General features: G+C 43.9%; 1 protein-coding gene across 1 annotated transcript; it reads left to right on the top strand.

Moving 5' to 3' along the window:
- Positions 1-3,237: 3,237 nt before the first annotated feature.
- Positions 3,238-21,931, top strand: sbk1 (SH3 domain binding kinase 1). The gene is made up of 4 exons (XM_049564247.1): positions 3,238-4,172; positions 13,367-13,608; positions 16,268-16,470; positions 16,996-21,931. Exons 1-4 carry the CDS (start codon positions 4,135-4,137, stop codon positions 17,821-17,823), a joined length of 1,311 nt encoding a protein of 436 aa, XP_049420204.1. The 5' UTR covers positions 3,238-4,134; the 3' UTR covers positions 17,824-21,931.
- The last annotated feature ends 1,437 nt before the right edge of the window (positions 21,932-23,368 follow it).

The following is a 23,368-nucleotide window of genomic DNA, read 5'->3' as shown; positions in this document are numbered from 1 at the left end:
GACCCTTGGTGCTCTCTGCTGTCAGCCGACGGTGCTTGACCTTCCCTATGATTTATGACGGCTCTGTTCCCCAAGATGACCCAGAGGAAACTCTTCGCCTCGCTGCCTCTTGGCCTGAAGCGTGAGACACTGGAATGTTTCAAAGAGATGCTGAAGATGCAGCTATTCAATATCCACCCTGATATCCCAGATCAGGGTAAAAAACACCCTGGGTCAAATTATTTTGTTTCAGGAATCAGGGAGATCACATTCCCCTGTAATGCCTTTTTTTCAAGGCTTCAGTCTGACTCTCTTCCTGACACTGGACTGCTTAAAAACAGTTTAGCTTTCACTCTTGGTGCAGCCTGACCCGCATCTCTCCAGTGGAAATCTGAGCTAGGAGAACAGAAAAAGAAGAAAAAGCAGAAAGAAGAGACGGAAAAATCATATTTGGGAGTAACAAAACAATAAATAAAGTTGCCCCTATAAATGTATTATGAGATGGCATTTGGGGCTCAATGTGAGACCAAGATGAGAGTAAGTAAGACAAAGGATCTTCATCAGAGGTGGAGCAAGAGGTGGGAATCAGTGCTGTCGCTCCTCCGGTTTCTCTTTTAGAAAGACGAATATAGACTACCACCACCTGCTGGTATGGAGAGTTATTTCCTCTCACACTGGCACAGAATGTACATGCTAGCTGGCTGTTGACTGTAGTCTTTGTGGTGTGTTTAAGTGCAACTTTTTGGCGAAGATAAAGGCGACATGAGGCGATGCAACAGTCGGCCTTCATCGCCAATTGTTCTTTGATGTTATTTTGGTGTATCATGGCCTTGTTATTCAAGTCAGAGTATTGGAGAGCATGTTTACTTTGCATTGTTGGAGATCCTTGATTTGCAATAGAGCAGCCCAGCTTATTATTAGCAAGCATTTAAATGAAGAAGATTTGTCAGATTCAATGTGTGATCTCCAGTATGCTAAAAAAAAATTGGTTTCAGGATTAGTAATGCTGTATACCCCCCACATTCCTACCCTACCTGGGTTAAAGCTACTCTTACCTTTCTTGCATTTCACACAGCACTTAGAAAAAATCTGAACATCCACAACTCCCGCCTCCCTCCAATACCCATCCCCCTCCTCCTACAACTTCACCTCCCTCCAAAGGCCTACTCCCCCCTCCTCCATTACGTCCTCATTATGTCTATGATAGACATAGGCGTTGGCAAGGTAACGTTAGATACACGGAAGAGGAGATCGAGTGAAGTGTTACAACCAAGACAGTCAAACGCAACCACGGAGTTTTAAAACTCAGAGTCAGTGATGACTGATGAGTTGTAGAATAATGTTACAGTGCTAACGTTAGATAGTAGCGTTAACGTTACTAGTAAGTGGAAACGCACAAGGAAGATAACGTTAATGTTTCAGAGGCTATGCTAACGTAGGCTAACGTTAGCCATTAGCAACTGGATGCTCTGTTGTCATATATGACATTATGAGCTGAAGTTCTTTGTCATTCTTATGTGCAGCACAAAAACGCAGGAGTTTTCTTAGAAACATATAAGAAGGGTATAATTATGAGTTTTTATCTCACTTACATTTTAGTGTGCCATCAGCTTATTAATAGCATTTTAACCTAAACAAAGTAAAGTGTAAAATTTCCAGAAAGGTAAGTGTTGTTTGAAGCAAAGTAAAAATTGTTAACATCCAACAATTTTTCCCTTGTTTTAGGTGGCAGGCATAGGCGGATTATAAGACATGGGACCTTGGGCACAGATATGCAAAAGGCCCCACCATTTACATGGGAGCAAAAAACACAGACTTTGTGGTGGTTTTGCCTCTTTTTTGTTGTTGTTGTTTTGCATCTCTTTGTAGTTTTGTGTCTCTTTGTGGTTGTTTTGCCTCTTTTCATCGTAATTTTTTGCCTATTTGCAGTTCCGCATCACGCATTTTGAGTCTCTCCCTGCTACTGCAGCTGTCCTTTAAAAGTACCTACTGTTGCATGCAGTATGCATACAATCAGGACACACTACTGTCTCATAACATTACGCCTTCAACTTTGACCCCCTTGCTTTTGTATCTGTTACTTTGGAGATAAACAAACACCATTCATTGAGTTTGCCAGAGACCGTGTGAGCTCTGCTGTTGTTACTTTGCAATGTATGTAGCTCAACATTAAAGTTACAGCTGCACAGATTGTAGATTCTAATATATCATATTTGTGACAGTGACATTACATCTGCAGTTCTCTGTCAATGTTGTTTATGTTATGTCCTTTTGTTGTTTGTAATATTTATGATTATTTGGTTCACTAAAATAATCAATATTCCTATTATTACTATTTGACTGGTCATCACTTTCCTGAATGTGCTGTCAGCTGCCAGTGTGACTTCTGACAGCTGTCAATCAGTCATCTGTTTGCGGCTCAGTCAATGTGATGTATCGTCCACTGTGCAGAGGATGGGGGTCAGAATAGCCAGTAAAGCATGCTGTCTTCCAAACTGCAAAATTGGACCAGCTGTAGTAGAACATCCTGGTATTTTTGGCATACTGCATTTCACCTACTACGTATTGCAACACGCTAAATCTTTCCCTAGCATACTATATAGTATGGTAGTATGGGGATTGGGACGCACAGGCTAGACAGAGCCCCTGACACTTCAGGTCCCTGGGCCTTTGCCCAGTACGCCTGTTCAGTAAGCCATCCATGGAGGCACGACTGAAAATTAGTCATCCTCCGCATTTGTTGTTTCATGGTTTTGCAGTGATGAAGACAGTTGGAGAAAATAGAATGTAGACTCTGCAGGGTGATTTTTTTTTTCTTGGCAACTGTCATGTTTTTCCAAATGATGTACAGATATATAGGCATTCTCTTATCTCAAATGACTCGAAAAATCATGCACATAGCTGCTGTAAATGGGAAAATAAATCGCCCTGTGGGAGCATGCCCCCGGTCCCCCCTAGGTTTGGACCTCACCCGAGTATTTACAACGTCTGACTCAGCCCCTGATCTTCCTGAGCACAAGCCATCATCCCCCATCTGATCAGTGGTCTTTGGTGATGATGCATTAAGGTTATCCCTGTTATGTCGATGCTGTTTTCTCAGTCCAATCTGTTCAGCTTGGCAAACACGTCTGGCAGGAGGCCTGTTGTTAAACATGTACAGTAAAAGGGGAGCTGCCAGGGCACTGAATTAATTGAAAGTCTTGCCTCGCTGTTACCTAATAAGGACAGTTGGCAAAGTCACCGCGTGAAGTACTTGAGGCCATAAGCTGTTGAATTATGCAAGAGCGGAGCAGCTTGTTCCTTCAAAGCATGAATCAAAAGTAAAATCTCACGGACGCATTGAGGTTGGATGCATGGATGGGGAGCGTCCAGGCGCTAGGACCCGGAACACGTGAGCGTATTAGTTTGCCAGAGGGTGGAGACGGTGAACAATGAGGGAGCTGACTGGTAGGACCAGCAGAAGAGTAAGATCTGAGACCAACCCCTCCTTCCTCCTCCTCCTCCTCCTCCTCAGTCCCAGAGTCCCACTGGACCGACGGACAAAACAGACAGACAGTGAGAGGAGAGCCAGAGCTGAGTTTACTGGGAACATGTAGATTGGTCCATGCACGCTGCAGAGCGCACAGGTTTCCGCCGAGCCCCCTGCGTGGATGCGAGTGAATGGGTTCGTCTCAGTGTGTGTGTGGTGCTGAACTGGGTCATGCAGACCACTGGAGGAGCGAAAGATAAACACGCACCCTCCTCCCGCTGCTTGGCAGGTTGAGATGGTGGGCGCTCAGAGGAGGGATCCCAGCCTGCGTCCTCATCTCAGCCTCCAGCATCAGATGATGCTTTGATTTAATCCGCCTCCGAAGAAAGTCACAAACTGTAGAGCATCTCCAGAAAGACACAGGACGGGAATCATCTTCTTGGGCGGGCGGCAGCAAGGCAACAAAACAAAACGACTAGATCTGATCCGAGCTCTGTCAGCTGTGAAATTGCAAGCTTTTTTTTTTTTTTTTTTTTTTTTTTTGAGGTGTTTAAAGGACCTGCACGGGTTTTTAAGCACCTATAGCTGATCGATAACTTTGAAACGAGGAGATCCATTCATCAGTTTCCTGCAGAGCCAGGCGGATCACAGCGGAGCAGAGCGCAGCAGCTCTGCTTTCCGAGCGGATGCAGGACCATGGAGGAGAGAGACAGGTCGCCAGCAGGTGAGCGAGTAACACCTAGATGCACCCTGAGGTGCCTGAAACCGGGTCAGACTGAAAGATACTGTGCAAAAAAAAAAAAAATAAAGTGTTTGAATTGTTTTCCCATTCTTGATAACTTTGTGTGGTGTGAACTTTGACTCCCTCTCATCAGTATCCCCATATGATTAATACATTTTCCCACTGCCTACCTTATAATAAAGCATCAGTGTCAGCAGCTTTATTTACCACCAGGCTATGATTAACTCTAACTAGAGTTAATGGTTGAGCTGCGACTTAATTTCTGTGCTCACCCACATCACTCACCTATTTGTTTCCCACTCTGCTTTCTTTTTGTCTGTGCTGGATGGATGCATGCGAGGGCATCCGGGGGAATCCACTTTTAATGGCCCTTTTATACTTTGTCCAGGGCAGACAGGTGATATCTCATCGTTAATGCCGTCTAATGCATTTAAATGAGCAGCTGACTTGCACAGAGCAGACCCGGTAAGAGCAGAGCCTGGAGGCTGGTAATGGACTCTCCAAATGAAAGGCAACAGCAGCTAATACGCACACGGATTTGCTTTTGTCACAGACAATGTTTTGACCCAGAGGAGAGGCTGTAATGGCTGGGAACTTTAAAGGAGTAGTTCATGCCAAAGTTGCTCTATATCTGGAGCATGCAGAACACTGTGTAAAAGTTTAAAATACTACTTAACATAAATCACAATGGTAGAAAATGCTGCACTTGACATCCAAAACCAAACATGTTAAGAGTATACCTCATGCATATAAGCCAGGGATCTTAAATAAAGGAGGAGCCCATATACGCCCACAAAAAAAAACAAATCTTCCTTCATATTCTTTACCTTGAAATATCAGAAACAACCACAGAAACATCCCAAATATGGTCTGCAGAACTACGCTCACGGCTTCATATGGAAACAGCAGATGCCAGACAATGACCCACTCCAACAGCTGGCACACACACACCAGTTAAACCCCTCACACATACAGTTTAACAATGAATACATGGCATTAAAACTGACATATTAATCAGTTTACTAAAAGGAAATCCAACTCAGCAGTGTGGCATAGATTAGCTGCTGTAGGACAACATGGCTGCTCAGTGGACAGGAAGGATGCAAACGTCAATTAGGACACACAGAGGACATTTTTCTTACTGTCTTGTTAATGAGTCTGTGCCCTGCTGGGTGGAAATAAAGACTCATCACTTAATATCTGCGTATTACATCCTCACCTACTGTAATGTTAGTAGGAAAACAGCTGTGTAATGACACCCCCTGACAGTCAGCATACATACTGTTTACATGTACATGTGTGTGGGTGTGTGAAGCATGACTATGAGTGTTTCTGTCATGTATGTGTTCAGTGTATTCACCGTGTTATAGTTATTAACAGTTATTTTGTTATATGGTGAATGGATGTTTGGTTTGCGTACAATATGTTCTTGTTTTTAATTGACTTTTGTCTTGCGTACACTGTGTCCTACACTTGCACTTGCAGCAGTGACTAATATCCAGTTGTGCAATTAAAGCTTATTTGAAAATAAAAGACGAGGGAGGAGGGGGGGGTTAATTGCTGCCTCAGCAATCACCATTAGTGCATTGATTGCGGTTCGATGCTATTGTACAGCATGTGAACGGGATCACAAATCACCATGCTGCTAGTTTGCCTTGAGGTGGTGGAGGGCGAATTGGTCTGAGAATAAATAACAGGAGCAATGTCCTCCTTAGCGATGCTCTTACATCATCTAGCCACACCCCCCCTTAGACCCCATTTTCTGAGCTCATAATAGAGTCACATTTCCCCATGTATTTGACATCAAAGGGACGCAGTCTACAGCATGTGGTACAAAGGGAGGGATGCTTCAATTCAGTCTCACTGGATTCCCCCAAGCCTGCTCTCTCTCCCTCTCTCTCTTGTCACATGAAACCTCCCGATTGGAACTTGAGGCTACTGGATTGTGAGAGAGTGGGGGGTTAGGTACAGTATGTTCCCTGGGTAGCTTATTGCAGTGATACTTCACTGTGGATTTATTTTTTTTCGCCGGACATGATTACAATGAGGGTGATGATGACATTGTTTATGATGGCATTCAAAATCAGATGCTCCACAGTTTCTAATCCCAAAGCGCTAAAAGCTGGGGTAAGCAGTTTGAAAACACAGCCCTCCTCCTCTCTGTCCTAACCTTCCTATGAGACAAGCAGGGGATGCGTACCTGAGCGAGCACTAGTCATTCATTTCAATCATCCTGATTATGATCGTGATCCTGACGCCGTTATTTAGTGGCATTTTTATAAGTATTACCATCTTGTTTTCTTTGCAAACTGGTGGGCCTGTAAAGTCCTTTGAGATGACCTACTGTGATTCGGGGCTCTCACTAGCTACATAAACATGACATTGAATTAGCTGCAGCCACAAGCCTTTGGCTATGGGTAGCCGAAGGCGAAACTGTTAGCAACATTTTCTCTCCATCTCTGAAATGCTGTATAGATATTGACATGCTTTGTGGTATATTTATTGTCAGACTGTCTGTTTCAGGAGTGCTTGAAGTTTTAATGTCTGAGTGCTAATGTAGGTTAAGTGCAAGCTGCAAGTTGTCAACCACTAACTTTGTCAGGATCAGAATCAGAAATAGAGCAGCTGCCTAAAAGTGTAATAAATGTAAACTACCAAAAGTGAAAGTTTTGAGATGGACCACAAATGATTAAAATGTAATGCATGCATTTCATGTCATGTTTTGGAGCCACATAAAATGTTTGTGATGGCCACCATTGGTCCATGGGCCACACTTTAAGCCACTATGTTCTTTGTAAGTCTGCTTTCCTTTTTGGGTTGCTTTGCAGTAAAGGCAGTTGTTGCCAAAGATTTTCGAAAGCCTGAAAACAGCCAAGAGAAGGTGCAGAAGTCATTTTTGCCCAGTGATGCCAAAAAAGCCTACCTTAGCTTTAATCCCAAACTTTGGCTTGCTATTGTGCCCATTTTTACTTCGATGGTCATTTTTGGTCAATGCACAGTACTAGAGCCAGGTGTCCTTCACCTCTCATAGCTAATTTTCCACTCTCAGATCCCTGTAACCTTGGGTTGTCCCTTCCCGGGATATAGGTCATACCAGCAGGAGGCCAGTGGTCAGCCAGTGTTTTTGCCAGTAGGCAGTGGCTCCACGGGATGTGTGGCATACAGTAGCGAGAGAGACTGAGAGGGATGATGGGACGGAGAGTAGAGGCAAGACGAGTCAGGGACGGGTTACACAGCACTTGGTCCCAGCAGGGATCCTCCATATGGGCAGCTGGGCAAAGCTGAGAGCGGGTGATTTGTCAAAATGAATGACCGTGGCCCAGGCCGCTGGTTCACCTATCACAGCACAGCAGGAGGTTTCTTCAGCCGCGTGTTGACTGAGGCACTAAACCCACCGACTCACCGGCTCTGATGTTCTGTGTGGGGAAGGTGATTCAGTTTTTTTACGCCTGAGCAGGGAACAGAGTGTCCTGAGTGCATCTGGCTGTCACAAGGAAGCCCATTTGCTTCCTGATTGAATGACAGATTGTTTAGGATCAGTCATTTGTTTTCATTTTACACATCCACAAAAAGACAACAAGGAGAGGGACAGACAGATGGACAAAAATGCATCTATATGTGTGTCTGTGCATGCGGATGTTTTCTCTCTGTCAGTGAGAGGCCACATCAGTCACTGCGTATTACACTCACTGTTTTCACTTTGACCCAGAGGCAAGACACGTTGGGCATTTTGACAGTAAATTGGACACAGGAGATCAGTCTTCACCCATAATGACTCTTCTGCCGAGAGCAAAGCAACTAGTCCATTAGTAATGGAGAGAGGTAGGGACGTGAGGCAGGCTCTGCAATCTTTTTATTTCTTTCATTAGTCCCTTGTTTACATTTTCTGGAACAGGCAAGAGAGAAAGAGGAGAGGGGGAAGGAAGGCTGGACTAAAAAGGGCGAACAGTGTGTGTGTAAAGCTGCTGATATATGCTTTGTGTACAATAAAATACACTTGTTAAACATGGTGCAATATAAACTTTATTGCCCAAATTTTCATCTTTTCTACGACAGCAATTTAGCTCATATCCTGTAGTTGAGTCTGTATTCATATTTGAACCTCACCTCTGTGAAGTCTCAATGTGCTAATCAATGTCATGTCACAGTTCACTGCAACTGTATCACTCATGTAGTTTACACCGGGAGAACTCGCTGAATAAACAATTACTGTCCCTGATGAGAGTCACATGATGGTACCACAGATATTTGTCCACCTGCAAGCTCTACAGTTAGTCTTTGGAGAACAAACGGGGACAGCCCATTATTCAGACGGCTTATTAGTACGGAACCCCAATAGTCCGAAAAATGTCCCATTGGCGCCAAAGCCCATTTTTACGAAAGCCTGTTCTCCTCCTCCTTTAAAAAAAAAAAAAAAAAAAAAAAAAGCCCAGTGCGCTAAAGGCCCATTACTCTAAAAATACACACTGTTCCAAACAGAAGCACATGGCTATTTATTATGCAGAATAACACTGGACCGACCTACTATGGCGAAGGCATGACCTGCCCTACACTTCCTCTGATTGGCTAGTACTTGTTGTCTTCATTGGTTGGGTTGGTTAGGTTTAGGCATGAGGAGTGAGATTAGGTAAGGTTAGGGTAAGAATATCAAGGTAAGAGGTAGAGTAGTGCAGTTCATGCCTTCGCTGTAGTAAAAAAAAAAGATATTGTAGAAGCTAGGCTGTCGAATTTTGGCTACTGTATGTATACAGTACACATATATATATATGCTCCCAATCAGCCAGGGGAAAGATGGTGTGAAATGTTAAGAGGCAGTGCCGACAGATTTCAGGTCATGAATGTTTCTAACTGCAGGGAGAGTGTATTTTCAATGGAGCAATGGGCCCTCTGAGCAATGGATGTTTGTTTTTGGGATAACAGGCTGTCGGATAAATGGATCCTTCCGTACAATGGGACATTTTTTAGACTATTGGGGTTTTGGAATAATGGGCCATCCGAACAATGGCATGGAACTAAACAAATAGCCCTGTAAATGAAGGCGACCTTGAACATACTTTTAAGCAAACAAACTAAGAGTCTGCAGCCATGCTAGCAGCTGTTTGAGGCTGGGAACTGCAGTGCAATAAGCTAAATGCTCATAATGACAATGCTAACACTCTCATGTTAAGTAGGTGTAATGTACAATCTTCACCATCTTAAAATGGCATGGTAGCACTTGCTAACCTGACATAAATGTGTGCACCATATTTCATGGCAAATCCATCCAATAATCATGTTAACTTGATGTTGGCACTAGAGGAGAAGTCAGGGATCACCAAAGTCAGAGGGATTCATCCTCTGGAGATCATAAATGTTGGCACAGAATTTCCAGTAGTTTCCAGTAGCCCAATATTTCCATTCAATAGTTGTTAAGGTATTTTAGTCTGGTGCCATGTGGTGGACTGAACAACCAAGCGACATAGCAATATTGCCATCCCAAGAGCCATGCTGGAGCAAGCATATCTAAGGGCCTTTCAGACCTACCTTGTTTGGCTCTGACTCTTGGACGTTTCGGTTTGATCTGAACCACAGCTACAGGTGTGAAGCCTCTCTCGGGCCACAGTCCAGATCAAGCAGCTGTACCTTGATCCGACAAAAAGAGGTAGTCTCAGTCTGGATCATAGTGAACCATGGGTCAGTTTGTTTCTGGTGTGAAAACAATTTTCGAATGGTTCAGACTTTCGGACAAATTACAGGAATGTTTGGCAGGCTATCGTCAAGTCATAAGAGTAGTCTAGTGCCTCAGTGCATCGTGTGTGTGTGTGTGTGTGTGTGTGTGTGTGTGTGTGTGTGTGTGTGGTTTAGTGTCAAAGAGCGTGATGGTAGCTGTGCTTGGAGCAGACAAGTGTTGGCAATCAGAGGAGAGGAGAAATTAGCAGTACAGTTGTCAAGTGGTAGTAGATGTACAAAGTAGGTTTTGGTTTGTCCACGAACAATGCAACGGAATAAAATGACCCGCTCTAGCATACAGGGAGAGGATGAGACGACTTTATAAAATGAGAAAAAACGACGTTCTATCATCAGCAGATGACAATAGGAAGTAGTTCTTTAGTGTGCTTGCATAATCGCACTGTGAAACCAAAACTAACTGGATCAAATGTATACAATGTAACAAAAATGCCAACCTTGGTTCAAACTTTCAGGTGTAAAAATGCCCTAAAAATAATGCTCTGAGAACAGGTGTAACTCGTGTCACTTGACGTCCACAGTAAGACCTAAGCTCACAAGTGTTACCCTCAGAGTTCAGAGGCTAAGACACACCGGGCCAGGCATATGTCATACCCTGAGACTGCTAAGAGACAGTCTGTAACAAGAGGGAGGGTTGTCAGCGGCATCACAGGATAAATCTCTGGTCTCATTTCCAGCTACGTGTTTATAGAGAAAAAAGGTCAACTGCCTCTGCAGCTGAATCTCATAGAGTCAGCCACAACAGGTTTCCAGACTGGCGCTGTGGTTATTAGAATGTAAAACTGGATGTTTTGCCTTTTTCTGGGAACAACCTGGTTTTTAAGAGGGTTATACTGCTAATGCACTCAGCTCTGTTTGAGTAATTGCTAAATGGAGCGAGATTGCCAATCTGTATTTTAGGGGAAATTAGTGGCTGGAAAACAGATTGTTGCTGCTGAGCAAGAGTCTTGGCTCTCCACTTTTTAGGAATATGCAAAAAAAATGCTTGTCTCCAGACTGTGCTTTTTTGAGCCTGTTTATTGAGATCGTTTTCAGATAATGAAATGTCAGAGGATTTTTCATCCAAATTAAAAGATGAGAATCACAAATATTGAAGATACAAGGTCTAACCTGAACAAGAGCGGCACAAATGAGACAGGAATAAGTGAGCAGCCCGGGGATCTGTTTGCAAAAGGCTTACAGATGATTGACAATGAGTGGGACTGGCTCAGAAAGCCCACAGACATTAAAATGGGTCTCAAGCCAAATCTTTATCAGCAAGCCAAGCGTGTTGCTGCTACCTTGTCTTTAGATGCCTGAGAGGACAGGAGAGGAGCAGAGGGCAGGATGGGAGAGCAGTGGGGCATGTGGCTGTGGCCGAGCACAAATGCTGAGTCGTGCGGAGGCTCACAGCTGCTCCCTCTCAGAGGTGGGAACACAAAGGGCCTTTGATAGAGTGTCACTGTGCGACTGATACACCAGACCCCCCCAACCCCCCACTCTCTTCACAAACACTTACACACACACAATCATCTCCCAGAGACCACATAACTTCATCCCCACACCTCGGGGGCACTAGACTGCAGTTTCTGGTTCACATTTACAGCATCATCATCCCCCAACCACTCATCACATTTCAGGACTCTTAATCCAGTTCTGCAAAGGAAATGAGTGCAAAGCATCCTGCGCTGTTGGGCGGGGAGGGTGCTTTTGTCTTTGTGGGAGCTGAGTAATGTGATTAAGATCCATGCTGGAGTGCTGCACATTCTGCCCGTGGAGCTGAATGGAAGAAGTGCAAGTAAACAAGCGCTCCCTTCGCTCTGCTTCGTTCTCGCTCACAGAGGCGATGGGGCACGCAGAGTGGGCGGTCAGAGGAAATGTGCTTCCAGTCTGTCTGTCTGTCCTGTTTAAATGTTTAATCACCAAACCTGGACCACGGACTGATCTGGATAATGATCAACTTTTGTGTTGACTCGCTTGAGGCCATACAGTGGGCACATGCAGAATGAGCAGGCTACAATATTCATAGTCTCTTATATAAGCATCTCCCTGCTTATGATAAAATCAAGAAGCAAGTGTTATCTACAGAGATGCACACAGCACACAGGCCACTTTCTATTTGCAGTGTTTCTTCGACAAAGAGGGACGAGCCAAGAACACGAGGCTGCAAATGGTCGCATCCTATTTTAGTTTTCGCTGTCTAATAGCTATATTTATCACCCTCTTCCCACAAGATAGCCGAGGAACCTCAACACCTTCAGAACAAAACCTCCTGCGCCATGTTTTCATCAACTGTAGCTACTGTGTATTAATTCGGCTTGTTTTTTTCCCCCCCAAAATGCAACTGTCAGTCGAATCAGACACGTTTTCCGATGCTCTCATTTAAAGCAGTGGTGCTGAGAAACTGGCTGCAGGGAGACAAGAACAAAGAGCAAAGCAGTTTCCTTTGAATGATGGATGAAAAAGGCCATCAGCAAAATTGTTTGCGCTGATTTGATGCCTATTAGTGTGCGTATGTGTGTTCGTGCTGTGCATGATTGGATGATTAAATTTGATTGTGCGTGTGGGGAGGGGGGGGTTGAATGAAAAACAATGGGTAAGATCATTAGTGTGATCCACTTCATTTCCTCAAAAGGTCCATTTTGTGCAGTTTAATAATTTTGCTCAATCACTGTAACAGAGGCTCACCTGCACAGTCACTCATCTCTGATTTTTAATTTGTTGTCAGTTGGTACATTTTGTGTGTCTGACTCCATCGGAGCATGCAATTAAAGCAGCTGTATTTTCCCTCCTAGGATCAGTTTGACCTATTTCAAACTTGGCACTTCTGAATATCAGCAATAACTTTTCTGTTGCAGTATTTTTTTTTTTTTTTTTTTTTTTTCAGCTTCAGCAATTTGACCGAAATACATACTGTGGAGCAAACCACTGTGCAAACCAAATGTGTTTTCCAGGCAAAACTAAGCAACCCATTTTCCTCACAGCTCCGGTGATTGTTTCTGGTGTTGGAAAATGTATATGTATGAATGCCTCCGAGATGATCTGTGGCATGCCTCACCAGGATGTATATACCTCGGAGCTGTCAGCTTTCTCCATTTGTTTCCATTTTGTTAGTCCCTCTACCTGGTCATATTGATTTTCTCATAGCTGTCTGCCAGTAAGTGCTGTCTGAGACCAGCCAGCAAAGCAGGCCAGAGTGATCTACAGGGACAGCAGGAAGTCCAATACATTTACTGAAAGCACTTCCCCCTGTTTACGCCGTCCCTGAATTGATTGTATGGAAATGAAGGTCTGTTAAAGCCTTCCTGATTTAACCATCCGCTGGGACACGATGTACAGACAAGAATATATGGACGTGTGCCCACAAATATAAAGATATTGAAGAGCATTCATGCACAGAATTTATCACCAGCCATCATCACAGCAGAAAAAAACCTGACTCTAAGCAGTGTTTTCTCCTCTTCATTTAGTCTGCCCCACAGCGTCAAGGCGAGCCTGTCTCTTTCTCCATCTGGGCCGGGACGAGTTGGCAGTGGTGGGGGCTCCCCTACATCCAAGATGGGCTACTGCGGAGGGGTGCCCGTGGAGGACATGCAGGCCTTGGCCATTACCTCTCTGTCGGCAGCAGATGTAGCCAAACAATATGAGCACATTCGTGAGCTGGGGAAGGGCACTTATGGCAAGGTGGACCTGGTGGCACACCGGACACAAGGTGAGTAGATCTTTATCCTTAAGCCCTGTTTTAGTAGTGTGTCTTGACCACAGACTGTATATAAAGATGGACGACATGACAGCTCATCAAAAGCAAAGCCAAAGTATCTTGATCGCCCCCTGGTGGCTGGTTGCAGTACAGGGACAAAGTGTTCATTTTTGTAAAAGTTTGGTTTTAATCATGCTACGAAACGGTGATTTTACAATCGGATTGACAACTGTGTGAGCCAATAGGTGGGCTAGCATTCAGTGGCTCTGCTCGCAAATGGTCGGGTGTATAGGCAGGAAACTTGATACTGCAGATGACTATTGTGCAGACCCTGGCTCCAAATGACATCATTAGCGCAAGATGGCAGAACCATATCTGGGATACTTTGGCTTCATTGTTGTACAGCGGGAGGAAGTGAAAATGTGTCGTCCATCTTTATATACAGTCAGTGGTTTTGACTGTCAACCCTCTAGTAAAGCATAAATAGGAGTGTAGTAGTGCCAGCATGCCTCACAGTGGGAGATAAACAGCTAAGGCAGATCAGCATGTTGTACAGTCTAAAGGCACAGTGCTGAGACATTCATTTCTGCAGTTAACAGATTTTTTTTAGGTATACTGTTTAATCTTTAGTTGTAAGAAAAGCAAGGTTAGAGAGCTGGCTCAGTCTGAAAGTGGTATAAGTAAGCATTGTGAAGTAGGCTGAGAGGGCAGCGGAGATTTAAAGTGCTTCGTGCGCACTCTGTATATCTGCAGCTGTGATCACGAACAGCTGGTTGTATGTGTGTAATGGAGGTGAGATCCATTCTCTGTACATGTTTATTTGAATGAATGTAGCAGCTGTTACAAAGACAGGGTTGTTGGAAATCTCTCCGCTCCATTAGAGTGTCAGGTAACACTTCCAAATTCACTTTGGATAACACTTTGAGTGTTTTGGATGGTAAAACGTTGGCAATACTAATTTGATATACAGGGTTGATACACCAGAGCTTAAAGGGAAGCTTCGGTGTTTTTCCAACTGGACCCTGCTTTGCCATGTTATTGTGTCTAGGTGGGTAACAGAGACAACAGTTTTTGAAATGGGTCCAGTATTGAATGAGAAAGTTGCAGCCACGATGGGAAAATAGGCTGCAATGTAATCCCAACAGTTAACTGTGCATCGTCAAAATACATCCATTGACAGTGCTTCTTTAAGCCACTGACAGACCTCTATCTTTTGGTGGTCTGTTTGTTATTCTATAACCAAGTTGTCGGTGAAGATTCTCAGTCATCCAGGTCATGGTAATCGTACATGCTATATCGTAGGCAATTGGACTTGCTTGCGTTTCTTGAAGAACTGAAGAAGCTTCTTGGATGAAAGGCGAAACGTCTTCAAGAAACGCAAGCATGTCCAGTTGCCTATACGATATAGCACTTACGATGTATAACCAAGTCTCAATCTGAAATCTCGCAGACTTTTCCACATTGTTAAAATCAAGGAAATATTCAGCCATGACATTGAAAATCTCTTAGAGCTACCCTTTGTGTGCTCAGACACAACAGACTCTTCCCGGCACTCCAACTCTCACTTACATTTTCCCATTGTTTTTCCTGCAACAAGGCACCTCTTGTGTAGCCAGACCTATCTCTACAGCTCTGTGCCACCACCAAATGACCGTTATGCTATAGGGACAAAAACACTCTGGATTGATTTTTCTCGAAACCAATCACAATTGTCCTGGCTGTTGCTAAGCCCAGGATGCAGTACACAGTAAGATGGCTAACAGTTAGCATCACAGTGCCAATGTTACCTAATAGTTATTAACGAGTAGTATCGTTGTAAGTTTGTTGGGACCAATCAAGGGCTTAGAATTGGGTGCAAGCACTGCTGCTGTGTGAGCTCATAAGGAGAGCAGGTCTGTTGACAGCAGCAACAGCAAATTTGCTAATCTGGCAGGGGATTAGGGGCGGTTCAGGATCAGACCCTTGTCTCATAAAGGATAAGTTATTCAGGTATCGTTCAGGTAGTGTTTGACTGGAGACGTTTCGAAAGATAAATCAAATCAATGCTGGCTGGCCGTGTCAGATAATGGAGCAAAATCAGTCACGAGAGTCCTGCGAGACAGAGTGTGGGTTGTATTGAGGTGTGTTCATAAGTTGTTGTATTCTTTGTAGATCTTCAAAACAGCTCACTGAAGGAGCAAAGGGGGCATGCCTTATTGTACACTCTGAATCTTTGTCAAAACTTGCCCTTTTCAGCATATGCGTTGTTAGCTTGGAGGCTGTTGTTGCTGTTTCCTGTAGCAAAGGGAATTTTGAAAATGGTAACACGCAAGTAGCCGCAGTCTACATCCAGTGTATCAGATTACCTCTCGTGAGAGTTCAGAACCAGACATCTCCTTGACTGAGACTTGATCACAATGACAAACAGACCAAAGAAAGGAAAAGAAAAACGTTTAATTTCTCTGTGGGGCCCTTTTGGTAATGTTATCAGACACTTACAATAACAGTCTGAGCCTGTCAGCGGCAAAAACAAACACTTTTAATGGATATAAACTGATGGTATACACTTGCTCATAGGGATTTCATTGTTGTCACTTAAACACAAAAACATGGAAAAATAGGATCCAGGTTTAAAAATACTAAGTTTCCATTTAATTATGATCTTCTAAGTGTTTTTGTCTGATTTTTTTAGGCACCAAAATGGCGTTGAAGTTTGTTACCAAGAACAAGACGAAGCTCAAGAGTTTCCTGCGGGAGTACAGTCTAACCGGCTCACTTAGCTGCAGCCCTTTTATTATCAAAGTCCTGGACGTGCTCTTTGAGACAGAGGACAGCTATGTGTTTGGACAAGAATATGCCCCCGCTGGGGACCTCTTCGACATCATCCCCCCACAGGTAAAGGCATCATCCTTCCTTTCCACCAATCACTGTCCTCACTCAGCCGGAGCTGCTCCAATCAGCCGCCATGTTCAGACACGGCGGTTTTAACAAGCTCTCCTGGGATCGGAGCCTTGTCTTCATCCCGGTTTTCTCTCCGCACAGAGCTCTCACTTTGCTTTAGTGCTATTCCAGTTGATGTGCTGGCAGTGTTTGACTTCAAGGTTCTTCTAAAGACTCATTAAAAATGGTTGCAGCGGAACTCAAGACTGAGACCCTTGTTACAGTTTTCCTTCTTGGAACGTGTCACTTTTCACCCTGTACTTTCAATCCACCACTCAATATAACCATCACCTACTCTTTTTAACTGTAGGCTGCTGTAACCTACTCACCACGAAGCTCTTTTCTGGTATCACCTCCCATAGTCTCACCTCCTACACAATGTACTGGATCTATTACATTGCATTAATCCAAATCTTCTCTGTTTTTCTGCTGTCCTTTCTCCAACACTTTCTCCTTCCCTCCACTCTCTCTTCCTCTCAGGTTGGTCTGCCAGAGGAAATGGTCAAACGCTGCATGCAACAGCTGGGCCTGGCGTTGGACTTTATGCACAGTAAAAACCTGGTGCATCGGGATGTCAAACCTGAGAATGTGCTTCTATTTGACCGCGAGTGCCGCCGCATCAAGCTGGCTGACTTTGGTATGACCCGACGAGTTGGATGCCGTGTCAAACGGGTGAGTGGCACCATCCCCTATACCGCGCCGGAGGTGTGCCGTGCAAGCCGTGCTGAGGGTTTCCTCGTGACAACCAGTCTGGATGTGTGGGCATTTGGTGTGCTGGTCTTCTGTATGCTGACAGGAAATTTCCCCTGGGAGGCAGCGTTGCCGGCTGATGCTTTCTATGAGGAGTTTCGACGCTGGCAGAAAGCAGGGTGTCCCGTGGGGACGTACCCATCTCAGTGGCGCCGCTTCACTGATGATGCCTTGCGCATGTTTCAGCGGCTGCTCGCTGCTGAGCCAGAAAAGCGCTGTGGCGTCAAGGACGTCTTCTGTTTTGTCAAGTACGAGCTGGTCAGTGAGCTCAGGCGCCGAGCATCTTGCCGAGCCAAGAGAGGCGAGAGGTCAAGCTCGGGAGTGTGTACTGGCAGTTGCACTTCCTCCTCGACCTCCACTTCATCACGTTCCTCCCACAGACACCCCGAGCCCTCCACCCCTCCAGGAACATCCTGCCTGCGCCCGGCACCACTCAAACGCAGCGTCCTGTCTGACCCGCTATCTCCCAGAGAGGAGTCTGGGCAGCACCAGTCTCCAGGCCGAGACAAGAACAAAAGCCAGATGGTGATGGCAACTGCCATCGAAATCTGTGTGTGACCACGCTAATGTTAGCAGTGGAGACTAGATGGCTTTTCACAGTAATAACAAGCTGTGAAGAGGTGCTAATGACTACCACAGAGACTCCACTGAAAAAGGAGAGGTACTTTAACCATGAAAGAGAAGCTCAGGATCACATCCCCGGCTGTGGAAATGGACATCATCAATCAGCGGTACGCGCTCGGACAGCTTATCACTGGCACATGCCGTTTAGGTTTTGATTTGTGACCAAAGACTGCTTCCCAAGCTGAGAGGCAGTTTAAGAGTCCGCTCCTCTCAGCAGCTCACTCTGCCATCCACACATTTGTGTTTTCTGCCCATACACTGTGGTGGTGCTAATGATTCTATAATTAGATACTCCATAAAAAATGGATTCTGTCTTTTCTCACTCATTACTCCATGTCTCTTTTATGTTATGTCTCTTAACTAGTGTTATTCATCTTGTAACATAAGCTCCAGGGAGGCCAAAGCTTAATCTGATCGAGCGATGCCGTTCAGTCGGAGGCCGGTGATCTGAGGGCAAATCTACGCAACTATGTTCCTTCCTCTTTTTCTTAGACTTCCTGCCAACTTCCAATGCATAAAATTAGTCTTTCTCCAGAGAAAGTGTTATAAAGAGAAAAATCTGAAAAAAAGAAACCTTTATGTAGCAGTTTGTATGAGATGTCTTTTCATGTAGGTGTCTAGACGTAGAGACAGATTCTCAGAGATAGGCATCACCTCAGGACACTTCAGTGGGCCACTTCCTGTTTTATTATTAATGGAAATCCATTGACTGGCTGAAACACACATTTGCTGAACTGCTCTCAATGAGATTCATTTCCAATGGAACAAAATAGAATACAGGGACTGTACATTTTCCGAGTGAAACCCCCCCCAGTGGTGAACAAAGAAGAGGAGAAGAAATGTCTTTTTATTGTTTCTTTTCTACCTGCTGTGTGTGTTTGGATGTGTATGTGTGTGTTTCAAATGCTAAAGCACAAGATTTTTTGTAAAGGAGGTGGTGAAAACTACGACTCTATATTGTAAATAATTTGATATTTCTAGGAGTGCACCGTATTATCAGGTAGTTCAACTATGTAGCGGTACTAATTTTCTATGACAGGGAAAGGGGTTTGGGGGTTTTACAGTTACTGTCGGGGCAATGCACTGTATGTAGCAACAAGATATCATAGAATGTACAGTATATCACCACAAATTAAATATATAGAAATATGATTAAGAGCCTATCACAATGTATAACAAGGTAGCAGCTGCTGTTCTCTTTTTTATTTTATTGTTTTTGGGTTTTATCTGAAACACTCTTGACCCACATTGGTGAATAGACACCACCTATTCCTGCATTTTCCAGTCACCTTATTACGAGCAACATCCACTTCCTGTGTCAAAATCATCGTGCTTCCTGGTTGTCAATGAGTACAGCCCATTCTGTCTTCATTCAATCAGTTAAAGCTACCGAGGGGCTGCTTTGCAGGTCGATGCCTTCGCAAATTAATTTACCAGCATCACAAAAGGTGTTCCAATATTTGATTATCAAGATGCAACATTAACACACAATCCCGACTGCTCAGAATACTCTGATGCATCCGCTATGCTCACCATGTTTAATTAAATCTTCCTGCCTCTCTTTGGGAATTCATCCAAATATACCCCTTGAATAACAGAGCCCAGGTGTTTATTGTCTGCAGGGATGACCTCTGTGTCAGCTATTGATGTTCTGCGAGCTGATGATTGACCCTGACCGGCACGCTGCTGCAGCTTCCAAAGACATACTGCTAATTATGTGAGCATCTAAAAAGCAGAGTATCTCCAATGTGAATGCGTCAGTGCGTGCTCATTACCATCATTTTTCTTGCTTGAATTGCGTTACTGTTATGTCAGTCAGGTGTGTGCGCGCCCATGTCCGTGTGTGTGTGTGTGTGTGTGTGTGTGTGTGTGTGTGTGTGTGTGTGTGTGTGAATGTGTCTTCACTTTCCTTATTTCCCCACTCCTCCCATGACAGCCCGTCAGCTCTGTCGCTATAGTGACAGTGCCACCGCTCCTCCAGTTCGCCTTCTGTCCTCTTCTTGAAAATCAAGTCTAATTGCGCCCAAATGAAACAACTGGTCGCCAACCGCCCTCCCAGTCGCCCTCGGCTCCTCGTGACAGTTGCTTAGCTTATTATACTGGATGACACATTTTTGCAGAAACACATTTTCCTGGATTTTATGAGCCACTTCACAGACCAAGGTCTTTATTCAGTCTCATCAGGCGTAATCAGAACTGTTGATGGTCCCCATCATCTCCCCTTGTCTCTTTCCATCGTTACTCTTGATTCTGCAAAGGTGACCTGATTGAGGCTGAAGACTTGTCAGAGGGATATATTGTATGCTGAAATGCTGGCTGCCTCATACGATCTGTCATAAGGTAATCCATCAGTAGATAGAGGTGGAATGTGAATTAGCCCTGCCCTACATCTTGCTACTCTGTTTGTGTGATAAAGTGGGATCTACAACAAGACAGGGATTAGACGGATGGTGTGCGAGAGGTCATATAAAGTAACGCAACTCAACCTAACTTCATGCAAAATAATTTAACTTAGTGTGACATGGTAACATACTGTGAAATGTTACGTAACATACATACATAACATGACAAAGAGCATGACATAACATAACAAGACGCAACACGCAGGTAAACAGTCCATGTGAAGCACACTGGTTGAAATGCAATCTCAGAACCCTTCTGTTTACAGAGATTAGTCAACATGTCGTCTGGACCAAGCATATTCACGAAAAGTTGTTGATAGGACCGTAAACAGTGTTCGGCATTTGAAAGGGGAAGTCTTGGCCCAGATTTCTGTTACTGGCTACACCAGAACCCCCGAAATATTGACTGTTGCTCCCAGCCCCCAGGAACAGCGCCACGCTTTGAAGCCAATTTGACATAGTGGCCAAACAGTGGAATTACAACTAGAATTCATCATCTGGAATCACAGATTTTTCCCATAGATTTATGCTGTCTGTAGAGAGACGTCTGTAAATCAGTGGAATTTTTAAACCATTATGTCCTAAAAGTTGTAAAATTTACCAAGAGCCAAATCAAGAGTTATTATCCACCTGTCATTGATGGTAGCGAGCCCAAGACAGAGCAATTTGGAGGCAGGGTTAAAGGAAACACGCATGCATTTGCTTTACGGGCCGATGGATATGGTAGATCCGGGGAATTCTATACTTGGAATTTGACCTTTAATTCCAAGCCCCCAGGAACAGCACTGAGCTCTGAAAGTAATTTTACATAGGGGACAAATTTGGAATTATAGCTTCGGGGTCTATCACGTGAGAAGACACCAAAAAACATTTTCCCATAGACTTACAATGTGAAAGAGACGTCTGTAAATCAGTGGATACAAACTGACTTGTTTCACAATTTTGATTTGATCGATTCACTCTGGTAAGCGAAAGTCTAGAGGAGTCGCACAATTAAATCGTTTTTATTCCCTGTCAAGTTAGTCGAGCACTAAACTGGAAGTTAGTTGCTTGGCCACTGTAAGTCTCTAGTGCGCTCGCTCTTTAGGCCACATGATGCAGATGATCTTGGTAATATTTTACAGTGGAAATCAAACTTTTTTGACTTCATGCAACACAAAGCAGGTTTAATATAGAATGAATGGGGATCCGATTCCAACCCTGTATCCAATTCTCTTTATATACTGTACATCCATGGCTGTCCCCAGAGGCTAAATAGCCATCAAACAATTAGCCAGTGGGTTCTGAGATTGCATGTACCTCCCAACATGTAAGTGTGACAGTGATCTGACAAAAGCAGCTGCAGCTTTGTTAAACATCATAGCCATTAGCATCATTAAACTACCAGTTGTTGCAATGTGCAATGCTGTTTCTCACTGACTGTTATGACAGGAGTTGTCAAGTTTAATGATGAGGTGTCAGATTAAAAAAAAAAGAAGGTAGCCTTCTGTTTACCCAGTCTGTCCTGATCCGACGATCAAACTGTTTTCTGCCAGCAAGTGTTGTTGTAGAATCTAATGTAAATACTGTATGTACTGTGTCTTTAACAAAACAAAAACAAGAATAAACAAAATGTTAATATATGTTGAAATAAATTTATGCACCACATCTTATGGCTCCTGGGTATTTCTGCGTGAAGTTAGAAATACTGTGGTGGTATTATTTTCTGCAAGTGTAGGCAAAGCTAATTCAGCCCAGCTTTGTATGGTCCCCAGACTGCACATTAGATGAAGGTCAGCTTGAATCACATGCGATTTCCTGAGGCTTTGGTCTGGTTTCGCCAGCGAGCCCCCAGACTATTTTAATATGCTGACTTCCCTCTGAAAGCCCAATTAACACATCTGTAGATAGGAGTTATCTGCTGCCCTCATAGAGCAAATGAGTTCAAGGACGGTTAGAATATGGCACTGAGGATAGAGAGAATAGTTATCAGCCCACCAGCCCCTTCATACTCGGCTGTTGTGTCAGAGTGGGGGAGTTTGCTCAAGTTGTTATCAGACCGAGCTAAGACAGTGGCGGTAAGCTGTGGTGTATCTGCCACTGAGAAAAGCTAATCAGTTCAGACAATGCAAGAGAAAGGAAAGGTCAACCATGACACACAGGGCTTGCGTAGCGAGTGGAAGCTTGTCCTTTGTGATAGCCTGTTCTCTGGCCTTAAAGGGCTACAGCACAACAGCTGAGAAGATGGAAGATGCTGAACTCAGGCTGAGACAAAAAGTGGAGGCATTTAATGGAGGCTACCCTTGTGTTTAGAGGGAGAGGTCACCCTACTGTTTTCTATCATCCAACAAAATGTTATTTGACAGCAGCCTGTCTATCAGGAACAATATCTGATTTCTCAGGACAATTTACAGCCATGTTGCTATGCAGCTATCTGTATGGCTACTACCAGTCACGCTCAGTACTTCCTAAACACATGCAATTTTATGTTGTTTATGTGCAAGTGTTTTAAATATTGATCAATCCTAAACTCGATAACATTTACTCTAGAAACTTGATACTCTATTGTCAAACTAAAACTGGGAAATGAACTTGGTCTATTATGATGGATTGCATTTGATGATAAATTGGAACCAGGTAGAGCTGACACCAGATTTAAGCAACGGACAGAAAGGGGCATAACAGCCATATGCAACGTAATTAAAAGGGTGAAATGATAAACTTTCAAGAATTAAAAGAACACATATCAAATAGTAAATCAGGAGTTATTTAGATACTTAGAGATGAGGGATTATTATAGCAAAAAAATCAAGAAAGGAGAGGAGGAAATCCATTTGTACAAGCATATAGTAAGGCTACACCCAGAATAGCGTCAATTCTGTCTCGTTGTCTAATTGACTCTAAACATGACTCAACAAAATGGGAAAAAGAACTGGATGAAGAAATCTCACAAGGGATATAGTACGACATGGGAATTTCACCCAAACACAACACAATCACAGGGGTGGAGAGAGTTTATCTGGAAGAACCAGATTTGGTATTATATCACCTAAAATTTAAAGTAGACAAAGATTCAACAACCATGCTGGAGATTATGA

This window comes from Epinephelus fuscoguttatus, linkage group LG20 (assembly GCF_011397635.1).
Source record: "Epinephelus fuscoguttatus linkage group LG20, E.fuscoguttatus.final_Chr_v1".
NCBI lineage: Eukaryota > Metazoa > Chordata > Actinopteri > Perciformes > Serranidae > Epinephelus > Epinephelus fuscoguttatus.
This window is presented reverse-complemented; position numbering and strand designations above follow the sequence as displayed.